Source organism: Stomoxys calcitrans, unplaced genomic scaffold, assembly GCF_963082655.1.
Source record: "Stomoxys calcitrans unplaced genomic scaffold, idStoCalc2.1 SCAFFOLD_69, whole genome shotgun sequence".
Lineage (NCBI taxonomy): Eukaryota > Metazoa > Arthropoda > Insecta > Diptera > Muscidae > Stomoxys > Stomoxys calcitrans.
The window spans coordinates 51,730-79,001 of record NW_026739244.1 but is presented as its reverse complement, the minus strand read 5'-3'; the positions used below and the strand labels follow the sequence as shown (position 1 = coordinate 79,001).

General features: G+C 38.3%; 2 protein-coding genes across 2 annotated transcripts; one reads left to right on the top strand and one right to left on the bottom strand.

The window, feature by feature from the left end:
- The first annotated feature begins 16,127 nt into the window (after positions 1-16,127).
- On the top strand, positions 16,128-17,930 carry LOC131998411 (uncharacterized). The gene has a single exon (XM_059370701.1). It carries the CDS (start codon positions 16,128-16,130, stop codon positions 17,928-17,930), a length of 1,803 nt encoding a protein of 600 aa, XP_059226684.1.
- A 6,978-nt stretch (positions 17,931-24,908) lies between these two features.
- LOC131998410 (uncharacterized) lies at positions 24,909-26,747 on the bottom strand. The gene has a single exon (XM_059370700.1). The coding sequence runs from the start codon at positions 26,745-26,747 to the stop codon at positions 24,909-24,911; it is 1,839 nt and encodes a 612-aa protein (XP_059226683.1).
- Positions 26,748-27,272: the final 525 nt, after the last annotated feature.

Sequence of the window (27,272 nt, the reverse complement as noted above, 5' to 3'; positions counted from 1 at the left end):
TCTCGATTTAAGGTTTTGGGACCATAAAAGACGCATTTATTGTCTTATGTCTCCGAAATTTGGGACAGTAAGACAGATTAAGCCCCTTGACATACTTCTGCATTATGGTACAGATCGGTCCAGATTTGGATATAGCTGCCATATAGACCGATCTCTCGGCTTTAGGTTTGGGGGCAATAAAAGGCGCATTTATTGTCCGATGTCGCTGAAATTTGAGACAGTGAGTTAAGTAAGGCTCTTCGACGTCCTACTTCAATTTGGCCCAGATCGGTCCCGATTTGAATATAGCTGCCATATAGACCGATCTCTTGATTTAAGGTTTTGGGCCCATAAAGGGCGCATTTACTGTCCGATTTCGCCGAAATTTGAGACAGTGCTTTGTGTTAGGCTCTCCGACATTTTTTCCCAACTTGGCCCAAATCAGTCCATGTAGACCGGTATCTCGATTTAAAGTTTTGGCGGCATAAAACGCGCATTTAAAATCCGATTTAACTGAAATTTGACACAGTGACTTATGTTAGGTTTTTCGACATCCCTATCGTATATGATTCAGATTGGTTTATTTTCGTATATAGCTACTGTAGTTATTAGTATTTGGTCATAATAGGAACATATTTCGATAATTCTGCCTGACCGAACTTAACGCCTTTTTGCCTTTTTATACCCTCTACCATAAGATGGGGGGTATACTAATTTCGTCATTCTGTTTGTAACTACTCGAAATATTCGTCTGAGAACCCATAAAGTATATATATTCTTGATCGTCGGTATATTTTATGTCCATCTAGCCATGTCCGTCCGTCTGTCCGTCCGTCCGTCCGTCTGTCGAAAGCACGCTAACTTCCGAAGGAGTAAAGCTAGCCGCTTGAAATTTTGCACAAATACTTCTTATTAGTGTAGGTCGGTTGGTATTGCAAATAGGTAATATCGGTCCATGTTTTGATATAGCTGCCATATAAACCGATCTTGGGCCATGACTTCTTGAGCCTTTAGAGTGCGCAATTCTAATCCGATTGGAATGAAATTTTGCACGACGTGTTTTGTTATGATATCCAACAACTGTGCCAAGTATGGTTCAAATCGGTTAATGTTTGTTGATATAGCTGCCATATAAACCAATCTTGGGTCTTGACTTCTTGAGCCTCTAGGGGGCACAATTCTTTTCCGATTTGAATGAATTTTTTGCACGAAGTATTTCGTTATGACATCCAATAACTGTGCCAAGTATGGTTCAAATCGGTCCATAACCTGATATAGCTGTCATATAAACAGATCTGGGGATTTGACTTCTTGAGCTTCTACAAGGCACAATTCCTATCCGATTTGGCTGAAATTTTGCATGACGTATTTTATTCTTACTTTCAACAACTGTGTCAAATAACGTTCAAATCGGTCCATAACCTGATATAGCTGCCATATAAACCGATCTGGGATCTTGACTTCTTAATATGCCTGAAATTGTGTACGACGGATCCTCTCATGACCATCAACAAACGTGTTTGTTATGGTCTGAATCGGTCTATTGCCCGATGCAGCTCCCTTATAAATCCTTCTCTCTATTTTACTTCTTGAGCCCCCAATGGGCGCAATTCTTATTCGAATTGGCTGAAATTTTACACAGGTCTCCAACATATAATTTAATTGTGGTCCGAACCAGACCATATCTTGTTTTTTTTTGAAAATCCACCAGGAGTGTCAAAGAGCTACTGAAGCCAGGAATGCGGCATACAGGGTAAGACTGTCGTTTGCCATATGCAATGGTTAAAACACCATTTAAGAGTTCGGCTGCCAGGACCTCATTACTTCAAATTGTTGGGAACATTTCTAACTTTAGTCTAACTAACTAAAAAGTAAAAAAAACTCTGTGGAACTTTTTCGACAGTGTGAAAATTTTGAAATATAGTAAAAATATTGGTTTGTTATCGGAATGGGTCAAATTAGCATTTTAAACTTTTCTTAATACTTCCACTTTGTGAAAGTAAAAAGAATTGATAATGCTTCGACGGGCAAGTTTGAAATGGTAGGATCTTTTTGCAGGAAATGGTAGGATCTTTTTTGGAAAATTTTGCAATTTTTTGATAACAGAAAATATTTTTCATATAGGAAACGAAGCCTTTTTTAAAACGCTTAAAATATTAATATGAGTTCTTATTCTTTGCATATATATATTCGGCATAAATTGTGTGAAATTTGAAGTTTATCCGAACTTTGGATACCCACCACCTCGGGTGTATATGAAAACCATCTTTCATCAAAATCCGGTGAAAATTGCATACGTTATGTCCCATAGCAGTTATATCAAAATATGTACGGATTTGGACCATATACTAATGAGTACTTAAATCGACAGATCGGTCTATATGGCAGCTATATCCATTTCTGGATCGATCAGGGCCAACCTTAAGAAAGACGTCGAAGGGTCTAAGACAACTCACTGTCTCAAATTTTAGCGATATCGGGCAGTAAATGCGCCTTTTATTGCCCCAAAACCTAAAACCGAGAGATCGGTCTATATGGCAGCTATATACAAATCTGAACCGATCAGGGCCAAATTGATGGATAATGTCGAAAGGCCCAAGGCAACTCACTGTCCCAAATTTCAGCAAAGTCGGATAATAAATGTGGTTTTATGGGCCTAAGATCTAAATCGGCGGATCGGTCTTTATGGGGGCTATATCAAGATACAGTCCGATAAAGCCTATCTTCGAACTTAACATGCGTATGGACAAAAAGAGAATCTGCGCAAAGTTTCAACTCAATATCTTTATTTTTAAAGACTGTAGCGTGATTTCAACAGACAGACGGACAGACGGAAGGACATGGGTATAAAAAAACACTGAAAAAAATCAAGTCAAAATTTTGATATGTTAAAATTATAGAACTTATAACTTGTTAACGACACACGATGGTATGGTACATTATGCGTTTTTTTAAAGCTCGTCAAACTCTTTCTCTAGAGTGCTAAATCATGCAAATCGATTCAGTAGATCAAATGTTATGTATTATCTTTAAACATTTTTATCTTTAAACATTTTTATCTTTAAACATTTTTAAACGCTAAGATCAACTGATAAAAAGACTTAGTAGACTTATTTCCAATTCTTTAACGTTTGACCCACTGTGCGACGTTTCTGCTTGTCAAATGTCAAGAATAAAAGCTCTTGTTGGAAAACCGTTTATATTCAACTTATTTTACATAGGCTCCAACAAAGTCTCTTTTTATTGTTTACAAAATTTAACGGCAGTAGCTAGAAAATATCTTTGCTACCATTTATTTTTAGACCATTTATTGATTTACAATCACGATTATTAACGAATAACACTACCCCACATCACCGCCACATCGATTTAAAATTATCCCAAAAATAATCTGAATATCGAAAATTTTTTTTTATTTTTTCACAAAACAAGATTTAAGATACAAAAACGGCGCGTATTACAGTTGCAAAGTGGTAGCAAAACGTCGATAAGGAAAATTTGGCTTTGCAAAATACCTTCAACGCGACCTGTGTCTGATTTTGTTCATGCTGTGAGTGGCATAGTTAATAAGGCCCAAAATAATTTAAAATGCCAAAGAAATATTTACAGATTATTGATTATGACCAAAGATAGCCTGTGGAAAACATTTTAATTTTTCGCTTAAATGAAGAAAAATGGTTTCAGTATGAGGAAAATTATTAACTGTGACATATGGGGTCTGGTAGGGCTGGTGGAAAACGAACCCACTTTTAGGCCGGTTTGGCCCTTATAGTACTTAGGAGGAGGGAATAAAGCAAAGGAAAGAGAAGAGAGCCAGTAAATTTCATTCTTGTTCTTATTGAATAAGATGCCAAGTTTAATTCAATCTTGTAACATAATTCGAACTCAATATTTCATCAATAATAAGCAGATCTCAGTTGGTTATTCAAACTCTTTCATAGTTTATTCAAACTCTTTCATAATTTATTTATATAAAAGCCTTAAATTTTCTGTGAAGCTTAAATATGATCTATATGGTGTGTTGATACATGTTAGTACAATGACTGTTAGAAAAAAATTAGTTTTACGTTAAATTTAGTTATAGATTCATATCGTAGTTTAAACTTAAAAATGTCTTAAGAATTAATTTTAGTGCAATATTTATGGAATTCAGGTGCAATATTTAAAACATTAGAAAAATTTTAATTTTTAGGCAAATTTTATAGGTAAGAACAATTTTTCCTGGTTGTCCATTTTATGGGTAGGCAAATTTTAGAAAAATTCGATGTTAATATAGGCAATTATGTAGGTTTAAGTTCATGTTAGGTTAATTTTAAGTAGGTTTTGTTAGCTAGGTTTAGAATTTTTATATTTTTATTAAAGTTGTTTCCCCTTGGGGTGTGGCTTATTCAAAATGGCTTCCTTTTTCTTTTCAAATGGCTTCCTTGTTACTTCAAACACGTGGATGGCAAAAACATGGCGTTAGGAATATCTAGGGGAGCTGGGTCCAACGAAGATTCAGGACAAATTAGACAATTGGAGGCAAAAATATGACGTCATATACTTTAGCGGGGTTCATAGAATGTTCTAGTTCCATAAGACAATCAGCATGGTCTTAAATATGACTAATTTTGCACTGTGATAGAATGCTTGGCGTTTTGGGTGGTTACTTAAAGTTTTCAGTCTCTCGGTCCCCATGAGACTCCCGTGGTACACTGCCTCCTTGGCGGGTATCGAAGCCGAGAGACTGAACGTAGGAAATTACATAAATAAATGGAGTTATCCTAGAAAATTAAAATGAAATTTAGATTCGGTAAATTCTCCTATGACAGGCAAATTAATTACCTTTCTATGATGACTAAAACCAAAAAAAAAAACCTGTATATCTTCCTCTCCACAAAAAAAAAGGAAAAAAAAATGTCACCACGGCTTTAATTCTTCCTCAAATGATTTCGTCGAAACCCAAAATTTATTTAAAACTACTGGTTTAACTCTTTCACTTTGTCCTTTGTCACTATCCACGCAAAAAATAATTGCCGGAGTAAACTTCACTTTAACGTGTTGAAGCCGAATTTAGAACAGAACAATTGACAGACTTTGAAGACAAAGCAAACCTTAACTCGAAGCAGATTCTGACCTTGGCATTTGTACATAATGTACGACAAATATATATTCGTACACATATACGACATTACTTCCATTGGAATACATAATGTTTAATTGTTGTAAAATTCGGACCAATCAACTATTCAAAATCAATCGCAAAAATCTGTGTTGGCAAGTGACAACATGTAATGGAGATGAGTGCGTGACACCAAAAGACGTGTATCTGGATTAACTAAATTTTTGCTCGAGAGTATATGTAAAGAAATCTTGAGTGAACCTAATAAAAATCATTCGTATGTAAATACGTAATGATCACCTTAACAGTCCATCCCTATCATTACCATGTCCTCTTTAGTGTAAAAACACTTCGGGTGATCGCATGAGGGAGAGTGATGTTACACCCACGCGCTCATCTCTAATAACCATTCCATGCACACGCAACGAGAGCAACAAAAAAAACAAAACTTGTACTTAGACTTCCAAGAGTCTGTACATATCTACGCATGTAAAAATGTATGTACGTAACATTGTAACAACGGTGTAATAGAAATTAGATCGGCGATGTTCTGCGAATAGGGAATCCAATTCAGAAAAAAAAAAAATAAAAATAAATAAAAAAAAAACACCAAAAAAAAAAATCAATTGTTACAAAACAGGTTTTGTGGGATTGCATTAGCCGATACAACAAAAGCTGAAGTTATGTTCGGATATCTTTGGCATGAAATCTACCAAGTGGTTTGCCGGTCAAATCGACTAAGTCATAATAACAAGAACCATGTTTAGCTACAACCTTTGCTTTTTCGAACTGATTCGATAATTTGCTATTAAAGTGATCAACTGCCTTAGACTGTGCAAAGTTTCTACGGTAGACTATCTGTCCTACGTCATAACTAACTGGTCTAGAACGCAAGTTGTATGTTCGGGCGTTTTTCTCATATGATTTCCTAATGTTCTCCTGAGCCTTTTGCCTTATTAAGTTAAGTCTGTCATCACCTTTCACATCAAACGAAGGCTCCTCTAAAAGATCTAGTTTTCGAAGTAAAGAGTAAGAATGACCATTTGACATCATATTTTGACCAAATAAAACGTAGTAAGGTGAGAAGCCCGTGCTTACATGTACGGAACTTCTTAAAGCAAAGCTGATTGACGACAACTTCTCATCCCAATCTTTCTGATTAGGTTTCACATATGCACGTATCGCTGCTAACACCGATCTATTTACTCTCTCGCTGGCGTTGGCTTGTGGGGAATAAATAGCCGTAAGATTATGGTTAACACCATATGATTCCAAAAAGGATTTAAAAAGATTCGACTTAAATTGAACACCGTTGTCCGTTGTTATGGTCTCAGGGACACCAAAAATATGAAAGATCCTTTTCTCCAAAAATTCGACAATAACATTGGCAGTGAACTTTCTGATAGGCTCGAGGAAATGAAATTTCGATAGCTGGTCTAAAACGATAATAATACCTATGTTTCCTGAAGAAGATCGGGGATATGGACCAAGTAAGTCTAAATATAATCTCTGAAAAGCTCTAGAAGGAGAAACGTGTTGTCCCATTGGTGGGCGTAAAATCCTATTTGAGGCTTTTGTTTGCTTACACACTTCACACGACTTTACATAGTCAGAAACTTGTCTAATCATTTTCGGCCAAAAGAAGAACGACCTTAACCGAGCTAAAGTTTTTCCAATGCCACCATGGGCTGAAAGGGGATGATCGTGAGCGCGTCTTATCAGATCCTGGGTCAAAGCTTGGGGTACCCAAAGTTTCCACGACAACTGTTCCTGTACCGGATTTCCTGTGGCATATTCTACTCTCTTATATATGTAACCATCATCAATGCGAATATCAGGCATGTACTTAAGCTTAGGCTGTAATTTCTCTATTAAAGACAAATATTCTGTTGAACGAAAAGCCTCGGAATTCATGTCTATCTCTACCGAATTTTCAATAGCTTCTATGAAAAGATTTTCAATATCTCCTAAGGCTATCTCCTCATTATCCTCCGAAAACATTCGCGATAAACCATCGGGAACTACATTTTGACTTCCTTTCCTATGTTTAATGGTGAAGTTAAATCCTTGCAATTTTAATGCCCAACGCGCAAGTCGTCCATGTAGGTCTGTCTGTCCCATTAACCACTTGAGCGAAGCATGGTCAGTAATAATCTCAAATTCGTGTCCTTCAACGTAGGCACGGAATTTCTTTAGAGCCAGGACTGCAGCTAAACATTCCTGCTCGGAAACCGAATAATTCTTCTGGGGAGACGTCAACTTCTGACTCATATACGCGATCGGTACTTCATCGCCATCATCAATTCTTTGAGCAAGAACTGCTCCTATTCCATATTTGCTCGCATCACATTGAATAGAAAAAGGACGAGAAAAATCCGGGTTGTGCAACACCGGTGCTGTACAAAGAAGGTCTTTCAATTTCACAAAAGCGTCTTTAGCTTCGTCATTCCAAACAAATTTTCTTCCTTTCTGTAACATATCGGTGATTGGTGAGGAGATTGAGGCAAAATCGCGTACAAATCTTCTGTACCAACCACAAATTCCTAAAAATCTACGTAATTGCCTAATGGAAGTTGGCAACGGAAAGTCTTGTATCGCCTGAACTTTATCCGGGTCAGTTTTGATAGTACCGTGGCCTATAATATGACCTAAATATCTGACTTCCGAAAGCATAAACTTACTCTTCTCCATGTTAATGGTCATGTTAGCTCGTCTCATACAAAGTGCTATCTCGTGCAAAAGCAAAACGTGCTCCTCGAAGGTTTCAGTGATCAAGAGGAGGTCATCCAAATAAATAAATACTTTTGTACGCAAGTGAGCGGGTATCACTTTGTCCATAAGTCTGGACATCGTCTGTGGTGCGTTACATAATCCAAACGGCATGGTGACGAACTGCTAAAGCGGACGGCCGGGCACAGTGAAGGCGGTCTTCTCCCTTGACTCTTGATCTAATGGTATTTGCCAAAAGGCGTCTTTCAAGTCAAGACTCGTGATGAATTTTGCCTTTGGGAGCCTGCTGAGAATACCATCGATCAAGGGTAAGGGATAAGCATCCTTAACTGTGACACTGTTCAGTTTACGCGCATCCAAGCACAATCGAACCTTCCCAGGCTTATGCACCAATGCCACAGGTGATGACCATGGACTCTGCGACTCCTCGATCACTCCTAATTTCAACATGCGGTCTATTTCCGCGTATAACAATTTTTCAACGGCGGGCGAAACGGCAAAATGTCGTTGCTTAATGGGTTTTACATCCGCGGTGTCAATGTAATGTGTAACCAACGAAGTCCGTCCTAAACCTTCCTTAGCATAAGATGGGAACGAGTTAATGGCTGCATTCAACCTAATTTTCTGGTCTTCCGTTAAATTCTCTGACAAATCATTAGCTACGATCTCACTACAATTTCTATGTATGGGTTTCGGAACATTATCCGAAAATAAATCACTAGCAAGTCCAAAAGCTCTAGCAAAATCTACACCTAAATATAAATTCTGTGTCAAATCTGGTATGATATAAAAGGCTATATCTCTGGTTTGTCCTCTAAAAGCTACTTTTGTTGTGACACAACCAGCAACGTAATGTGAGGTTCCATCTGCTGTGTTCAAAGCACATTTAAATCTCTTATAATGATATCTGTTCTCCTCCAAAAATCTGTTGGCGTAGTCTGAGGCTATACACGATACTGATGCACCAGTATCAATCATTCCTACTACATCTTCATCAAAAATCCTTACGGTTGCAAAAGGTCTCAAATCAAAAGTCTTCTGGCTAGTGATAAGGGCTGAGCAAATCAATTTTCTAGAGGATAATACCTTCCTCCAAAATCTTCTCAATCTTCTCGTCGATCTTTTAACTTTCCTTACTATCTCAGAAACAAAAATCTCTTCGTTAAAGATTCTCGATCTGGCTTCTCTATACTCCCTAAGGCTAATGTGATAAGGTTTCAAATGTCTTGGCAAGTCATATGTGGGGGTGTCTTGACAGGGTGGTAAATTGTCTTGGCAGGGTGTCAAATTGTCTTGGCAAGTTATTAAATTGTCTTTCGAATATTCATCTGTCTGGCATTCTGCGGATATTAACACTGGGTTCCCCTGGACTGAACTGTTTTGTTCGTCCGGGTTCCTGAAAAGTTTTTTGAATTCCTACTGCACTTGGGGCAATTGGGCTTAAAAATGTCTGGAGCGCCGCATCCAAAACAAAAAATTTTCCGTTCGGCTAAACAATCATCAAATCTATGACCTGTCTGGGAACAATTCCAACAGATTGTGGGACTTACTTCCTCAATATTAACTTCTATTTCCGAATCATCTATTATATTCGTTTGTAATTCTGACACATTTCTTCTGGGTGGAAATGTTCGGTTCGATCTATGTCTATTAAGCTCCTCCTCTAAAATTTCATGTTTACGCACGTACTCTCTAAGCTCCGAAATTGAATAAATTGAAAAATGCAAAAGCTCCTTGCGTACTTCCGGTCTAAGGTTTCTTTTCAAAATCTCAACTAATTCATGCTCACTTAAAGGACTCTGTAGTCGATCAGAAATTTGCAAAACTGCATCATAAAATGCATCAAAACGCTCATTCATTCTCTGTTTTCTACTTCTAATTTGCTCTTTTAAATCAAAATCTGTGCGTCTGTCACGAAACTGATTTCTCAATTCATGGCACAAAGTATTCCAATCAATTCTATTAGTGGTTCGGTGAAAACGCCAAAACCAATCGGTGGCTTTTCCCGAAAATAACAAATCGATATGACGACATAAGGTGTCAAAATCGCCTCTCAAATTCTGAATCGTAAGAGAATATACTCTGTAAATGAAGTTGTCTACTGATAAACCTTCTTCTTCCTCTCCTGTAAATTTGATACGCCAACTGGCAATAATACTAGACACTTTATCAGGAGTCAAATTCACATTAGGATTATTTCTGTTACGCCTATTTTGGTTCAGATTGTCTTGGTTACGATAGAAGTTTGCAGAACTACACCTGTTACCATTGGGTTGATTCAGGGACATTGTGGCAAGCTGATTCCGAATCGCTTCGTTAATCATCTCTTGTAAGGAACGATCGCTAACTCCCGGGTTCTGTACTGGTCCTTGAAACCCAGCTCTATTATCTCTATAGGTGGTACAAATTGATTCGAATTTCTAGGGTCATTCCCAATAAAATCATTGAAATTGTCTGCTTGACCATTTTGGACAGGCAATGAATTCCTGTCAGCTGCATGGCTATCCATGTTTACAGGCCTATTTAAAGCTCCTCTTGAATTACGAAAAATATCTGCAATACTGTTACGACTTCCAGATTCTGGAGGGGGAAAATTCAAATTAAGGGTATCTTGAACTAAAAATTGATCTAAAGGATTTTGGTTATCATTAGCTGAAATCATATCCTGGTTTGTCGGTTGTCGCAGTTCGACGTTTGACTTATTTTTCCCTGCAGGGTTCTTCCTAGCAGAAACGGGCTTCGGAACAGTACCCTGTCTGGTAGTAGTGGCACTATTCGAAGGATTCTTCGTGGTTTGGCTCATTGACGCCAAAATATCAAACGGTACGAGTCTATTCTGTCTACAAAGCTTTCCACAAACTGGACACTCTTGGGTTTCATTTAACACACGGACTATACAATCCTTATGAAAAATATGCTTGCATGGGGAAGAAACAATTACTTCGTCTAACTCAAAATCTTTACTGCAAATTATGCATTGATTAGGGTTGTAGTTTTGTACTGAGCGAGGTATGTCCTCGATACTATGAACCAAGGACATAATTATCGATTATTTTAAAAATAAATATACAAAAAAAAAATAACTGTGAAACTTTACAAACAGTGTTAGGGGTATAATTTTGCTCAAAAACTAAATTCTGAAGCAAAAATAAAACAAAATGTACGTGACTAAAGAAAAATTGTATTAGGCTGTACACACTAAAATTCATCAAAATTGTCAAATCCAAGATTCAGAAGTGGACAATCTAAGCAATGCCAATCATGCTACAAGAATTGTAATTCCTATGCTTCCTCTTCCTAAATTCTCAAATAAATTAGTAATCTAATATGCACAAGTTAGAAATCTGTACTGCTTCATCTGCCTAAACATAAAGGAGTGAATAACTAGGAAATCGTAATGGACAGTAGAAGGATATCACACCCTAAATAAAGTATTTCCGAAAACTTTTCCTAGATATTTCACTCTTGATCTAAAATCAAAACGAGACAAACACTATGCAATTCTGCAGAAACAAAAAAAATCTAACCTTTAAAATGAAAGATGTAAAAAAATGAGGTTTCCCAAAAACAAAGGACTGAACTAGGTGGAGAGGTTCATGTTTCTGGTATATATGGATATATAGCTACTGGATCCGATGTCTTCGGGCCCCACGTTGGGCGCCATTTTATTTTAATGTGTATAGAAATTTTAGTGTCTGTGTTGAGGTGTAATTTACACAGCTTGTTTCAATCTGGGATTTCTCCCAAATTTACCTTACTTGGTAGCTCGGATTTCAGCGAAGCCCCTAAATCTAAAACCGCAGTCAAAAAGACAGATAATACCAAGAATTTTGTCATCGATTGGAACGTCACGCGCGTGCTCGGCTGACTAGCTAGTTCGGGAGATGTGGGCGGGGTACTTGTTCCCTCGAAATGACGAAACATCACAAATAAAAAAAAATATCACGCGCGCTTAAAGTGCCCTTAATGGTTTTAATACAATTTTTCATAATCACAATACATAAGAGAAAGATGGCATTACTCTTGGCCTCACAATCCAGCACGGAGGCCTTCATGCAGCATTGACGTGGGAGCAGGCGGTATATAAAAACTGTAAGTCTGATCGTTTTGATACATGGTAGACATTTTTAGTTGATTTTGTTTTTGTCCTTTCTTCTTTCTCTATGGCCGCTATTGGTTGTTCGGTAGAGAAAGACGAAAGCTAGAAAGCTCTCTTTTTTTTACCATTGCCATTTTTTTTTCTCTATAAATATATAAGCTAGAATTTAATTATAAGACATGTGAGTTATAATAAAAGGTGAAATATTTGGAATTTGAATATGAGGACTTAGATTTTTGATGTGAACTTCGCAAGCAGACTGTAGGGGTAGTGCTAAAGGGGTTTTTCTTAATTTCTTAGGCCATAGAACAACCATGGATGGGAGGGTTATGAGGCCAAGAGTAATGCCATCTTACTCTTATGTATTGTGATTATGAAAAATTGTATTAAAACCATTAAGGGCACTTTAAGCGCGCGTGATATTTTTTTTTATTTGTGATGTTTTGTCATTTCGAGGGAACAAGTACCCCGCCCACATCTCCCGAACTAGCTAGTCAGCCGAGCACGCGCGTGACGTTCCAATCGATGACAAAATTCTTGGTATTATCTGTCTTTTTGACTGCGGTTTTAGATTTAGGGGCTTCGCTGAAATCCGAGCTACCAAGTAAGGTAAATTTGGGAGAAATCCCAGATTGAAACAAGCTGTGTAAATTACACCTCAACACAGACACTAAAATTTCTATACACATTACAATTGTTTATGCACCCATAGAAGCTATATCCAAATATGATTCGATTTAGATAAAATTCAGCACAGACATTGAGAGGTCCAATTATTAAAATCCACTCTTCAATTTTGGTTCAATATTGGTCTTTTGGTAGCGATATCCAAATATTGACTAATCGGAACCATAAAGCACTCCGATGTCGAAAGGCCTAACATAAATCACTGAGTCAAATTTCAGCAAAATCGTACAATAAATGCGCCTTTTATGGGATCAAAACCTTTAATTGAGAGTTCGGTCAGCTATACCTAAATCTAGACCAATCTGTGCCATCTTCAAAAAGGATATTGTACATCGACGATCTAGCCGTCCATCCGTCTGTCCGTTTAAATCACGATACAGTCTTTAAAAATGGAGATTTTGAGCTGAAACTTTGCACAGATTCTTTTTTTTTTGTCTACAAGCAGGTCAAGTTCGAAGATAGGCTATATCGGACTATATCTTGATATAGCTCCCATATAGAACGATCGAGCGATTTAGGGTCTTTGGACCATAAAAGCCACATTTTTTATCCTATTTTGCAGAAATTTGGAACAGTGAGTTCTGTTAAGACCTTCGACAATATTATTCAATTCGGCCTATAAAAGGCGCATTTATTGTCCGATGTCGCCGAAACTTGGAACAGTGAGTTAAATTAAGCCCCACGACATACTTCTGCATTATAACGAAAATCGATCAATATTTGGACATAGCTATCAGATAGATTTGGACATAGACCGAACCGCCGATTAAGGTTTTGAGCTCTTAAAAGCGCATTTATTATCCGATGTCGCCGAAATTTGGGTCAGTGAGTTGTGTTAGGCTCTTCGACATTTTTCTGCAACTTGGCTCAAATCGGTCCAGATTTGGATACAGCTGCCACATAGAGCGATATCTCGACTTAAGGTCTTGCGCCCATAAAAGTTGCATTTATTGTCCGATTTTGACAAAATTTGGGACAGTGAGTTGTGTTAGGCCCTTTGAAACCCTTGTTTAATTTGGCCCAGATCGTTCCAGATTTGGATATAGCTGCCATATAGTCCTATCTCTCGATTTAAGGCTTTTGGGCCCATAAAAGTCACATTTATTATCCGATTTTGCCAAAATTTTAGACAGTGAGTAGTGTTAGGCCCTTAGACATCATTCTCCAATTTGGCCCAGATCGGTGCAGATTTGGATATAGCTTTCACATAGACCGATCTCTCGATTTAAGGTTTTGGGCCCATTAAAGGCGCATTTATTGTCCGATGTCGCCGAAATTAGGGACAGTAAGTTATGTTAAGCCGCTCGACAAACTTCTGCAATATGGCACAGATCGGTCCAGAGTTTGAAATAGCTGCCATGTAAACCAATCTCTCGATTTAACACCTGGTTACATAAAAGGCGCATTTTTATATCCTGCACCTTAGGATGGGGGTATACTAATTTCGTCATTCTGTTCGTAACTACTCGAAGTATTCGTCTCAGACCCTATAAAGCATATATATTTTTGATTGTCGTGACAATTTATGTCGATCTAGCCATGTCCGTCCGTCCGTCCGTCTGTCTGGCGAAAGCACGCTAACTTTCGAAGGAGTACAGCTAGTAGCTCTAATAATACTTCTTATTAGTGTAGGTCGGTTGGTATTGTAAATGGGCGATATCGGTCCATGTTTTGATATAGCTGCCATATAAATTCTTGTCCGATTGGAAATTTTGCACGACGTGTTCTGTTGTGATATCCAACAATTGTGCCGAGTATGGTTTAAATCGGATGATGACCTGATATAGCTGCCATATAAACCGATCTTGGGTCTTGAATTCTTGAGCCTCCAGAGGGCGCAAATCTTATTCGATTGGAATGAAATACTGCACGAGGTGTTTTGCTATGACTTCAAACAACTGTGCTAAGTTTGGATCAAATCGGTCAATAACCTGATATAGCTGCCTTGGGTCTTGAATTCTTGAACCTCTAGAGGGCACAATTCTTATCCGATTGGAATAAAATATTGCACGACGTGTCTTGTTATGATATCCAACAACTGCGCCACGTATGGTTCAAATCGGTCCATAACCTGATATAGCTGCCATATAAACCGATCTTGGGTCTTGACTTCTTCAGCCTCTAGAGGGCGCAATTCTTATCCGATTGGAATGAAATTTTGCACGACGTGTTTTGCTATGACCTCCAACAACTGTGCTAAGTTAGGATCAAATCGGTCCATAAGCTGATATAGCTATCATATAAACCGATCTTGAATTTTGACTTCTTGATCGCAATTCTTATCCGATTTTAATGAAATTTTGCATGACGTATTTTATTATGACTTTCAACAACTGTGTCAAATAGGGTTCATAACCTGATATAGGTGCCATATAAACCGATCTTGGATCTTGACTTTTGAGCCTCTAGATGTCGCAATAATTATCCGATTTGCCTGACATTTTTTACGACGTGTTTATTATGGTCAGAATCGGTCAATAGCCTGATAGAGCTCCCATATAAATCGATCTTTCTATTTTACTTCTTGAGCCCCCAACGGGCGCAATTCTTATTCGAATGGGCTGACATTTTACACAGGTCTCCCACATATAATTTAATTGTGGTCCGAATCGGATCATATCTTGATATCGCTCTAATAGCAGAACAAATCTTTTTGTCTAAGAAGAGATGCCGGGAAAAAAACTCGACAAATGCGACTCATGGTGGAGGGTGTATAAGATTCGGCCCGGCCGAACTTAGCACGCTTTTAGTTTTTTTGTCTGATTTTGCCGAAATTTAGGACAGCGAGTTGCATTAGGCCCATTCTTGAGCATGGCCCAGATCGGTCCAGATTAGAATATAGCTGCCATATAGACCGATCTCTCGATGTAAGGACTTAGTCCCATCATAGGCGTATTTATTATCTGATTTCGCTGAAATTTGATATAGGGACTCGTGTTAGGCTTTTCGACATCCGTGTTCTATGTGGTTCAGATCGATCTTTATTTGGATATAGATGCCAATATGATCAATATTGAAACTAAATTGAACAGGTACGTATTTACAGACCACTCAATGTCAGTGCCGAATTTGGGTGCATAAATAATGCAATTTTAACCGGGTTTGGTTTGTATATATATCCGAGGTTGTTGGTACCCAAATTTGGCCCGGCCGAACTGAATGCTTTTGTTTTTGATTTTTATATGCTTAGAGACGATTGGTTGAAGAAATCTAACATCTATGAGAGCTGGTATGCCCTAGATGGCATTTAGTAATGATAATCGTTCCAATCCCACTAAATTTTGAAATTCTCATGAGATTAACAAAAATATGTAACTTCAAACAAGTAGGAGTACAGTCATTTTATTCAACTTTGTCCCGAACAACCCACTAAACCTTGTTGGACATGTCACTGTAACATTAGACAACTTGTAAGTCATAAAATAAACACATTAGCCACAAGTGTACTAAGTGGATTCTATCGTTTAATACATATTTAGTCAAGTACTCGCTACCATTAGCGCTCATCCGTTCAGTCAGAATAGTTTAGAAATGGCAAGCTCCATAAATTACACACTTTTCATGGGATTTCTTCAAACTGCTGCGTTGCAGAATGACATGGGCCTAGCTTTAGTAGAGCTCCTAAAATTCATAAAAGCGGAACGTTATTATGATACACTCATTTATATGGACCATGGCGATCTATTGGGCACTCAAACAATGCAATTAGATGACATATCAAAGAATTTGGTTTATCCTATGATGCAGCTTAAAGGGAACACTTCATATTTTCTGTGGCCTAATTTCAATCGAGAGTTTTTGGCTTTAGTTCCCATAAGTGGGGAAGAGTACAAGGATCGAGAATTACTTCAAACATTATGGAAATCCCTGAGGAGGATTCGACGAACCAGATTGTTGCTAATTTTCAAAGAGGAACAAGATGATGATTACCTCAACAGTGTTGTGGAATTTTGCTGTGACAATAAGGCCGTCAATACTTTGGCCGTTAGGGAAACATTCCTGGAAACATCAGTATTATATATGCCCCAAATATACCCTGAGTTTAGAGTGACAACAAAGGTTTTCACATCAGGTACGTTGTATCTTGACCCAGTTCGAAACATGCATAGGTCTCCCTTACGCTTGGGCATTAACAAGGAAAGCCAGAAGGCTTTTGTGGCCAGGAAAGTTGGAGATGAATATATTTTAGGTGGTAATGTTGGTTTATTCTTCGGGGCCTTTGTAAAAGCCCGCAATGCTACCATAACATTTCCTCACTACAATTATTCGGATGAAATGTCCATGGTTACCTTGGAGAAATTTGTTGCAAATGGCACCTATGATATGTCCATGGAGCCCTACTACAACCTTTATGTGAGCGATGTGATCTACAGCGACATCTTGGACTTCATGGATTGGTGCATCATGGTGCCCATGGAGGAGGCCATACCGGCATATCTTTTCTATGCAAGAATATTTGATCTTATTGTAATTGCCACCATTTGCGGCACTGGTTTGATTTTGGCTATATTTGTAGCACTTACGTTTTTGCTGGAAGGGGCTTCGGTTTCCCTCTTGGATGTCTTCTTCAACATCAAGATCTTTAATGGAATGCTGGGGCAGTCCTTTTCAATGGAAACTCATTTCACTGGTATTCGTAGTATTCTCTATGTCCTGACCTGTTTGGGTGGTCTGATAGTGAATACCACCTTTGTCACTTACTTGCAAACCTTCAATGCTCATCCGCCTACCTTCAAAGCGGTGAGCTCAGTTGCAGATCTTCGTTCTTCGGGTTTAAAATTGGCGATCTATAAAGAAGAATATCTTATGTTAAAGGCCAATATGGACGCAGCTGAGTATGAACCAGTGGTCAAAGCGATATCTTCTTACAAGGAGTATTTCAAGTTAAGAGATAGCTATGACTCCAGATATGCGTATCCAGTACCATCGGCCCAGTGGACGCAATACGAGGAGCAGCAGAAATTTTTCTCCAAGCCCAGATTTCGTTTGACAGATATGTGTTTTGTCAAAATGGTTGGTTTCATGATCCCAATGCAGCCCAATTCCATCTTTGAGGAGGCTGTCAATACTATGATAGGTCAAGTGAATCAAGCTGGCTTAGTTCTACAATGGAAGACCATGGCATTTTTGGAGGCCGTTCAATCGAAACGTCTTACATTGATAGATGCAAGTAGAGTTGAAGCATTTGAGCCTTTGACCTTGGAAGATACCATCCTATTGGATTGCCTATTTCTGCTCATGATTTCTATTGCATTTCTATGTTTCATTGGAGAGTTGTACTGGCCACGGCGTGGTTTCTTGCTCAAGAGGATATGGAGAAGAATATATTATTAAACTCGATCAAATTAATGTGAAAAATATTTTGTCTAATATTTTCGTATAGTGGAAGGGACTTTTATTGAAATAAATTACTTTGGAAACAATAATTTTAGTTTTGAATAAAAATCCACCAGTAAAGCTAACCAGAGTTGTTTAATCAAGTTGAGCAAGTAAAAACGTATGTACGTTGAATTTTGGATACCCACCACCACGGATACCCAACTCTATAACTATATCCATAGTTGAATCTAAATTTGGGCTGATATGCATCATATTTGATTCAAGCACTGAAAAATCTTATACAAGTTACAGTTTCAGCGAAATCGGGCAATAAATCCGCTTTGTGTAGGATTAAAGCTCTGATTTGGAAGATCAGTTTAAATAGAAGTTTTATTTAAGAACGGTCAAGGGGTCGAATTTAATTTATTTTTTATTATACCCACTACTGAAGGATGAGGGTATATTCACTTTATACCCACAACCGAGGGATGGAGGTATATTCATTTTATACCCACCACCAAAGGATGTGGGTATATTCATTCTATACCCACCACCGAAGGATGTGGGTAAATTCATCTTGTCATTCCGTTAGCAATATATAAAAATATCCATTTGCGACCCTATAAAGCATATATATCCTTGATCGTCGTTAAAATCTAAGACGTTTTAGCCATGTCCATCCGTCTGTCTTTTGAAATCACGCTACAGTTTTCTACAAGTAAAACCGAGCTAAGTTCTGCCGGGCCGAACCTTGGAAACCTTATTCAGAGTAAAAATTTATATAAAATAAATTTGGCATAATTTTGTTCTAGAAACCAAACTTCTGTCAACCCAGCAAAAATAAAAGCTTCTAGCAACCGAACAAGGATGATTGAGAGACCGGTTTGCATGGGAGCAATACCAAGTTATAGACTGATTTCGACCGTATTCGGCACAGTTGTTGGAAGTCATAACAGCATGTAAAATTTCAGCCAAATCGGGCAAACATTGCGGCTTGTAAGGGCTCAAGAAATCAAATCGGAAGATCGGTTTATATAGGAGCTATATCAAGTTATAGACCGATTTATACCGGTCTACAACTTGATATTAATCCGCCCCGAGCCACTATGGACAAACACCTAAGCCAGTCCATAGTGGCATGGGGCGGATAAATATTTGCACCCTTGTTTCAACCTAACCTAAATGTCGATGTAGATCGTTGGGGATTGCAAATGGGCCAAATCGGTTCAGATCGAGATATAACTCCCATATAAATCTATCTCCCGATTTAACTTCTTGGACTCCTGGAAGCCGCAATTTTTGTCCGATTTGGCTGAAATTTTGCATCGACATTTAGTATTTCTGTAAAATTTCAAGCATCTATTGGTTGCCCAAAAAGTAATTGCGGATTTTTTAAAAGATAGTAAATGCATTTTTAATAAAACTTAGAATGAACTTTAACAAAAATATACTTTTTTTACACTTTTTTTCTAAAGCAAGCTAAAAGTAACAGCTGATAACTGACAGAAGAAAGAATGCAATTACAGAGTCACAAGCTGTGAAAAAATTTGTCAACGCCGACTATATGAAAAATCCGTAATTAATTTTTGGGCAACCCAATAGCTTTACGCGTTCGACCTCCATCGTGATTTCGACAGACGGACATGGCTAGATCGATTCAGAACGTCTAGAGAGGATCAAGAATATATATACTTTTTGGGGTCTTAGATGAATGACTAGATTAGTATACCCCATCCTTTGGTGGTGGGTATCCGATTTGGATGTACTTGGCACTTGGCACTTGGTGGCAGAACTTTCAGCCAAATCGAAAAAAATACGGTATGCATGGGCTTAGGAAGTTAAATCGGGAGATCGGTTTATATGGAAGCCATATTCAAATCTGAACCGATATGGCCCATTTTCAACATTAAGAAGAATCTGCACAAAATTTTAAGCCGCCAGCTTTACGCGTTCAACCGTTTTCATGATTTCGACAGACTGACGGACGGACGGAGGGACGGGCGGACGAACATGGCTAGATCGACTCAGAATTCCGAAACGATCAAGAATATATATACTTTATGGGATCAATATTTCGAGGTGTTACAACCGAAATTAGTATATCCCCATACTATGGTGGTGGGTATAAAATATATGCCGTGTGAGATCGGATTGAGATGTGTCTTTGAAATTTGACATGGTTAAAGCTGAGGTAAAGTCGAGAGGACATGTGCAAAATTTCAAGGCTCCAGGTGTTCCGGGCGCCTCTTGACAGGCCCCTTAACTTGGTCACCTCGGCATTTCGAAAACCTCTTTTCAGCTGCAACAAATGGAGAATTAAGACCCCATAAATATATCAATAGTTTATAACAATGCAAAGACAACTCACGCATATATACAAGCAAAAAGGAGAAATAACAATGAAACAATCTCATATATAAAACCAGTAAGGAAGGGCAAATGTCGGGCGGTGCCGACGTTATAATACCCTACACCTACCCTTTAAATACAAAAGTGGGACTTTATCTATTTCTAAACCAATTTTGATGGACCTCTGCGGAAGTATTCAGATAGGTTATTAAAATTACTGTATCAAATTTCGAGCAAAGCAAATATGTTCAAAACAAAAATTATAACTACGGTTGACAAATGACGGGAGATGGGAGCTATATCTAAATCTGAATCGATTTCGATCAAACTTTATGGATATTGTGGAATTTTTCGAGGAAAGCGTTGTACAAAATTTTGGGAAGATTGATCAATAAATGCGCTTGCAGTGGGTCTAGGAGTGAAAATCGGGCGATATATATTTATGTGAGCTATACCTAAATCTGTACAAATTTCCATGAAATTCCCCAGTAATATCGAGAGTCACAAGAAAATCCATCCTGCAAAATTTCGAGAGAATCGGTTAACTAATGGCCATTTTATTGCTGTATTACTACATATCGGACGAACATATATATGGGAGCTATATCCAAATCTGAACCGATTTCTATAAAATCCACCAGTAAAATTGAGAGTCATAAGGAAATCCTTTCTACCAAATTTCAAGAGAATCGGTCAACAAATGACCATTTTATTGCTGTATTACTGTAAATCGGACGAACATATATATGGGAGCTATATCCAAATTTGAACTGATTTCTATAGAATTCACTTTTAATATCGAGAGACATAAGGAAATCCTTCCTGCTAAATTTCGAAAGAATCGGTTAACAAATGACAATTTTATTGCAGTGTTACTGTAAATCGTACGAACATATATATGGGAGCTATATCCAAATCTGAACCGATTTCTATAATATTCATCATATAATATGAAGAGTCATAAGAAAATCATTCTTGCCAAATTTCGACAGAATCGGTTAACAAATGACCATTTTATTGCCTCATTACTGCAAATCGTACGAACATATATATGGAAGCTATATCCAAATCGTCTCTAAGCCGAAAAACATGCCCGTACCAAATTTGAAGACAAACAGATGAAAATTGCGACCTGTAGTTTGTACAAATTAATATGGACAGACGGACGGACAGACAGACAGACAGACGGACATAGCCAAATTGAATCAGAAAGTTATTCTGGATCGATCGGTATACTTATTGATGGGCCTTTCTCTCTTCCTTTTGAGTGTTACAAACTAATTCATTAAGTAATAAAACCCTATACCACAGTAGCGGTGTAGGGTATAATAACCGAACCGGGCCCGCTCCGCCGCGCCTTCTTTAACTCTCTAATATCTTTTTAAGGTGGGAAAACTTCGCTCTGAATGCGGATATCAAATTCATGCCATTGTAGCCTATGACGATGAACGCTGGCGAATCTTAGAGAGAACATCGGATAAAGCAGTGTTTATCCCCTCTTAATGTTGGCGACATTTGCGAGGTACAATGCCATGGATGGTCATTTAAAAAATTTTCCCCAAAGAGGTATCGCACTGCGGGACGCCGTTCGGACTCGACTATAAAAAGGTGCCTTATCATTGAGTTTAAACTTGAATCGGAAAGCGCTAATTGATGTGTGAATTTGCCCCTTCTCGATTCCTGCTAGTAATGTTCTCATTATGGGACGGATGGCACCTCAGACATTTCGACTCAAATATGGATATCAAATTCGTGCTGCACTTCCTTTAATCCCTTTAATTTGAGCCCCATATTGTCATGGCTGGTAAAAATTAACCGATTGGAGGGTGTTTTGGGGCTGGGGCGGCTACCGGCACTTTGCACTGAAAATAGTTATCAAATTCGTTCTTTATTCTCAACGGAAATGAAGTTCAGTTTTGGGAATGCTATACGGAGTACCCCAAAAAAACTCTGCTCCTAAATTGAATATCAATTTTTTTCTGCTCTCAAATACCTTTCATTTGAATCCCATATTGTCAAATAACCCATTTGACGCATCTTTAGGAGGAAAAGCGCCACCTAGACTTGAACGCAAATTTTAATGTCATATTCGTAATCTACTCCCTTATACCTCTCATTTGAGTCCCATTAAGCTATGGTCGACCTCCAATTACTTAGACCCAATGCCATATTTGTAATCTACTGCCTAATACTCTTCATTTGAGTCCCATATTGACATGAACTTCGAATATATCTGTTTATAGAAGTTTTATGGTTGGGGGGAGGGGGCCCGCTGGGTACTTGGAAGCAAATTTTAATACCATATTCGTTTTCTGGTCTCCAGTACCTTTCATTTGATATAGACTGAAAAATGGCAGAACCGATTTTCTCGAATTTTTTCCATATTGTGCAAGTTGTTCAGAAGGGAAACATAGGCTATATAATTTGATGGTATCGGAAGGGGGACTAACCCTCCCCCTTATGCCAAAAACACAACCCAAAATCAAAAGAGGACCGATCGGGACAATATAGGTATCAAATGAAAGGTATTGGAGAGTAGAATACGAATATGGTATTAAAATATGAGTCTAAGTACCCGCGGGCCCCCCAAACTCCCCCAAACACACATATTGGACGTTCACTTCAATATGAGGCTCAAATGAAAGGTATTCGGGAGTAGATTTCGAAACTGGCATACAAAATGACATCAAAGTATAGGGGGTCACACCACCCCCCAAAAACGCCATTATAACCATTATGACTATATGATACTTGGCTGAACCGAGTTTCTTAAAATTTTCATAGATTGTGTACGTATGTCTGGAAGGCAACATGGGCTTTACAATTTTTATACCCTCCACCATAGGATGGGGGGTATACTAATTTCGTCATTCTGTTTGTAACTACTCGAAATATTCGTCTGAGACCCCATAGAGTATATATATCCGATCTTGGGTCTTGACTTCTTGAGCCTCTAGAAGGCGCAATTCTCTTCCGATTTGAATGAAATTTTGCACGACGTGTTTTGTTATTATATCCAACAACTGTGCCAAGTATGGTTCAAATTGGTCCATAACCTGATATAGCTGCCATATAAACCGATCTTGGGGCTTGACTTCTTGAGCCTCTAGAGTGCGCAATTCTTATCCGCTTAGAATGAAATTTTGCACGACGTGTTTTGTTATTATATCCAACAACTGTGCCAAGTATGGTGCAAATCGGTTCAAAATCTGGTATAGCTGTCATATAAACCGATCTTGGATCTTGACTTTTGAGCCTCTAGAGGGCGCAATTCTTATCCGATTTTATTGAAATTTTGCACGTAGTGTTTTGGTATCACTTTCAACAACTACGCTAAGTATGATTCATATCGGTTCGTAATCTGGTATAGGTGTCATATAAACCGATCTTGGATCTTGACTTCTTGAGCCAATTGAGCGCGCAATTCTTATCCGATTTGGCTGAAATTTTGCATGAGGTGTTTTGTTATGACTTCCAATAACTGTGCTAAGTATGGCGTAAATCGATATAGATCCTGATATAGCTGCCATATAAACCGATCTGAGATCTTGACTTCTTAAACCTCTAGAGGGCGCATTTCTCATCCGATTTGGCTGAAATTTTGTACAACGGCTTCTCTCATGACCTTCAATATACGCGTCTAGTATGGTCGGAATGGATCAATAGCTTGATACAGCTCCCATATAAACCAATCTCCCGATTTTGCTTCTTGAGCCCGTACAAGGCGCAATTCTTATCCGAATGAACTGAAATATTACACAATGACTTCTACAATGTTCAGCATTCATTTATATAACTTGATATAGATCCAATAGCATAACCATTCTTATTCAATATTCTATGTTTGTCTAAAAAGAGATACCGCGCATAGAACTCGACAAATACGATCAATGGTGGAGGATATAAGATTCGGCACGGCTGAACTTAGCACGCTCTTACTTGTTAGATATCGGGTGAAGGCGGGATTTGGAAGTGCAGCACGAATTTGATATCCATATTTGAGTCGAAATGTCTGAGGTGCCATCCCTCCCCTAATGAGAACATTACCCTACGGAAGAACATTAACACCAGGAACCGAGAAGAGGCAAATTCTCACACATCAATGAGTGCTTTCCGATTCAAGCAAGGTGCCGCTGTGCGACACCTCTTTGGGAAACATTTCCTAAATGACCACGCATGGCACTGTACCTTGCAACTGGTGCCAATATAGTTCGATGTTTTCGCCAAAGTTCGAACGCTTATTCGAATTCAATATCCGCATTTAGGGCGAAGTGTCCCCACCCTAAAAAGATATTAGAGAGTTAAAGAGGGCGCAGCGCAGCGGGACTGGTTCGGCTAGTATGTATATATAATTGTATGATCGCTTACACCTTAGCTGATATGCAAATAAAGAAGCTTGTAATAAAAGAAAATTGCAAATCCGTTTATTAATAATACAAATTTTTTCATAGATCCGATTTTAGCAACAAATTTAATTGAATATACAAATGTCTTAATTAAACCAAGGTTTTCATTTTTTCTGTGCACTAAGTACCCTGTACAACAGAAGTGATGCAGCGTATAAAAAGTTTACATTTACATGCAAAGATGGTGGGTACAAAATTTCATTCGGGGACTGTAAAGCAGATTGCCACTTATGATTAATCAACCTTGTTTTAATATATTTATTTTGCGAAATAAAACGCAGGCACATTCCCTTCGCTGGAACCAGCAAACTTCTCCAATAAAACATAGGCTAGAGATTGCAATCATTGCCACGTAAACCAAAGCGAATAATTTCATATCTTCAATCTTCATTGGAACAAAGCCTCTCAATATGCTGGTATCCAATAAGGTGATGCGTTTCATGCGAACGCCTTCAATGAAGGCCAATGCTTTCCAATAGGTTAACAGGCCAGTTTCGAAAATTTGAGCACTCATGAAATTAACAGCCTCTTCAAACATCGAATTAGGTTCCATAGGTACTCTCAAGCCCGAAGTTTTAACAAAACAAATATTGGAGAGACGAAACTTTGGCTTGGAGAAAAACTTCTGTTGCTGATCATATATAGACCACTGCGGTGAGGGAACCGGGTAAACGTAGCGCGTGTCAAAGCCGTCTCTTAGTTCGAAAAACTCACTCTGATTTGAGTATATTTTTATCCTTATCCGAGTCAAGATGGTTTCATCAAAATATGCCACCGAGGCTATTTCACCCTCAAATAGAGCCATTTGAGTCTCAGACGCGCGAATATCATCCCAGGTATTTAAAGCCTTCTCGGCAGGGGGTTCTGTATTGTATGTTTGCAGATACGCCACATAGGTGGTGTTAACTATAATTCCCAGTAAGAAAGCCAGCAAGCATAGACAACTGCGAACTCCGGTAAATCGGGTATCCGTTTGAAACGACTGTCCAAGCACTCCGTTGAAAACGTAAACTTTGAGCGCAACAATTTTTAAATGCAGTGAGTAGCCTTCCAGCCAATAGGTAACTGCTATCAAAACAGCCAAAATTAGTACCACACTTACAATTAGCAAAGCTATGCGACGGCTGAAAATTTTGCCATAGAACATGTAGGCCGGAAAAAATCTTTCGGTGGGGACCATTACGCACCAGTCTTCGAAATCGTAAATATTGCTAAAGACTATGTCACTGCCAAGGTTGGTGAGATACAGACTCATAATCATATTGTAGCTGCCGTTTGCCAAAAATAGTTCCAATATTTGAAAAGGTGCCGAGTCAGCATCAAGGTTGTACCCCGGTAACGAGATCGTAGCATTATGACATTTGGCAAATTCCTCGAAGAAATGCCCCAGATGGCCGCCCAGGGTTAATTTGTTATCTGCATTTTCGATAATATAGGCTCTGGTGTTTTTCTTGTTTAGCCTTAAGAGCAAAGGAAACCCAAACATATTCTTGACTTGATCATGATATAGAATCTGAGGCGACAAGATCTCAAAAGTTCTCGTTAAAATTTCAAATTCGGGAAATAACTTTGGTGTGTAGAAAACCTGCGTATGCAAAAAGTTTTGTTTTAACGCCACCACGTTTATTGCACTATGGTCACAACAAAATTTCAAAATTTTCCAAATATATTCATCATTTGCTGTTTCTCCAAACAACAGCAATAGACGACTTTTGACATTGTTTCTCAATATCATCCAAAGATTTTCAAGCATTTCTTCATCACGAGATCCTATACCGGACATTGGCATCAATGTAAAAACTTCTCTATTTAGCCAGGACGCCAAATGTAAAGAAGCATTCCATTTGAGTTGAATCATTGGCACATTCAGCCCTTGGGCTATAGTGCTTATGTCACATGCTGGCAGCGTTGCTTGGCATTGAATTTCATCTTCACAATTAGCATAGATAATTGTATGAAAATACTGTTCCTTTTCGGCATGCCTTATAAGTCCAATCAAAGCTTCACTAAACTCACGTTGTAGCGTAAGCAACTGCAAAAATCCAATAATATCCGAGGAGTTTGTTGAAGTGAACATTCTCAAAGCCTACTCAACTAATTATAACAATGCCTTAAGCCTTTTGTTTTATAATAACCAAAAGGATTTCCTCAACAAGTTTAAGGTGTTGATTAAATATTTTCATAACCATCATCATAGGTTTTGGTGGGGTATACCAATCTAATCCTTTACTTTGTAACACGTGCATTTCCTCATACCTATGAAATGTATGTTCTCTATCTTCTTGATATTTGTGGTATATTTAGACATGTCCATTCGTCTGTTGTTGTCACAACAGCGCACAGTGGGAGAAAATCCAAAAAAATTAGAAAATAAGTAAAAGCGAGTAAAGTTCGGCCGGGCCGAATCCTATATACCCTCCGCCATGGATCGCATTTATCGAATTCTTTGAATAACTTTTTCAAATAGAACAAGTAAAAGCGTGCTAAGTTCGGTAGGGCCGAATCTTATATACCCTCCACCATGGATCGCATATGTCGAGTTATTTTCCCGGTATCTCTTTTTAGGCAAAATAAAGGATATAAGAAAAGATTTGCTCTGCTA

Excerpts from the sequence above, each read along its gene's own strand:
- LOC131998411 (XM_059370701.1), top strand. The coding sequence starts at position 16,128 with ATGGCAAGCTCCATAAATTACACACTTTTCATGGGATTTCTTCAAACT.
- LOC131998410 (XM_059370700.1), bottom strand. The coding sequence starts at position 26,747 with ATGTTCACTTCAACAAACTCCTCGGATATTATTGGATTTTTGCAGTTG.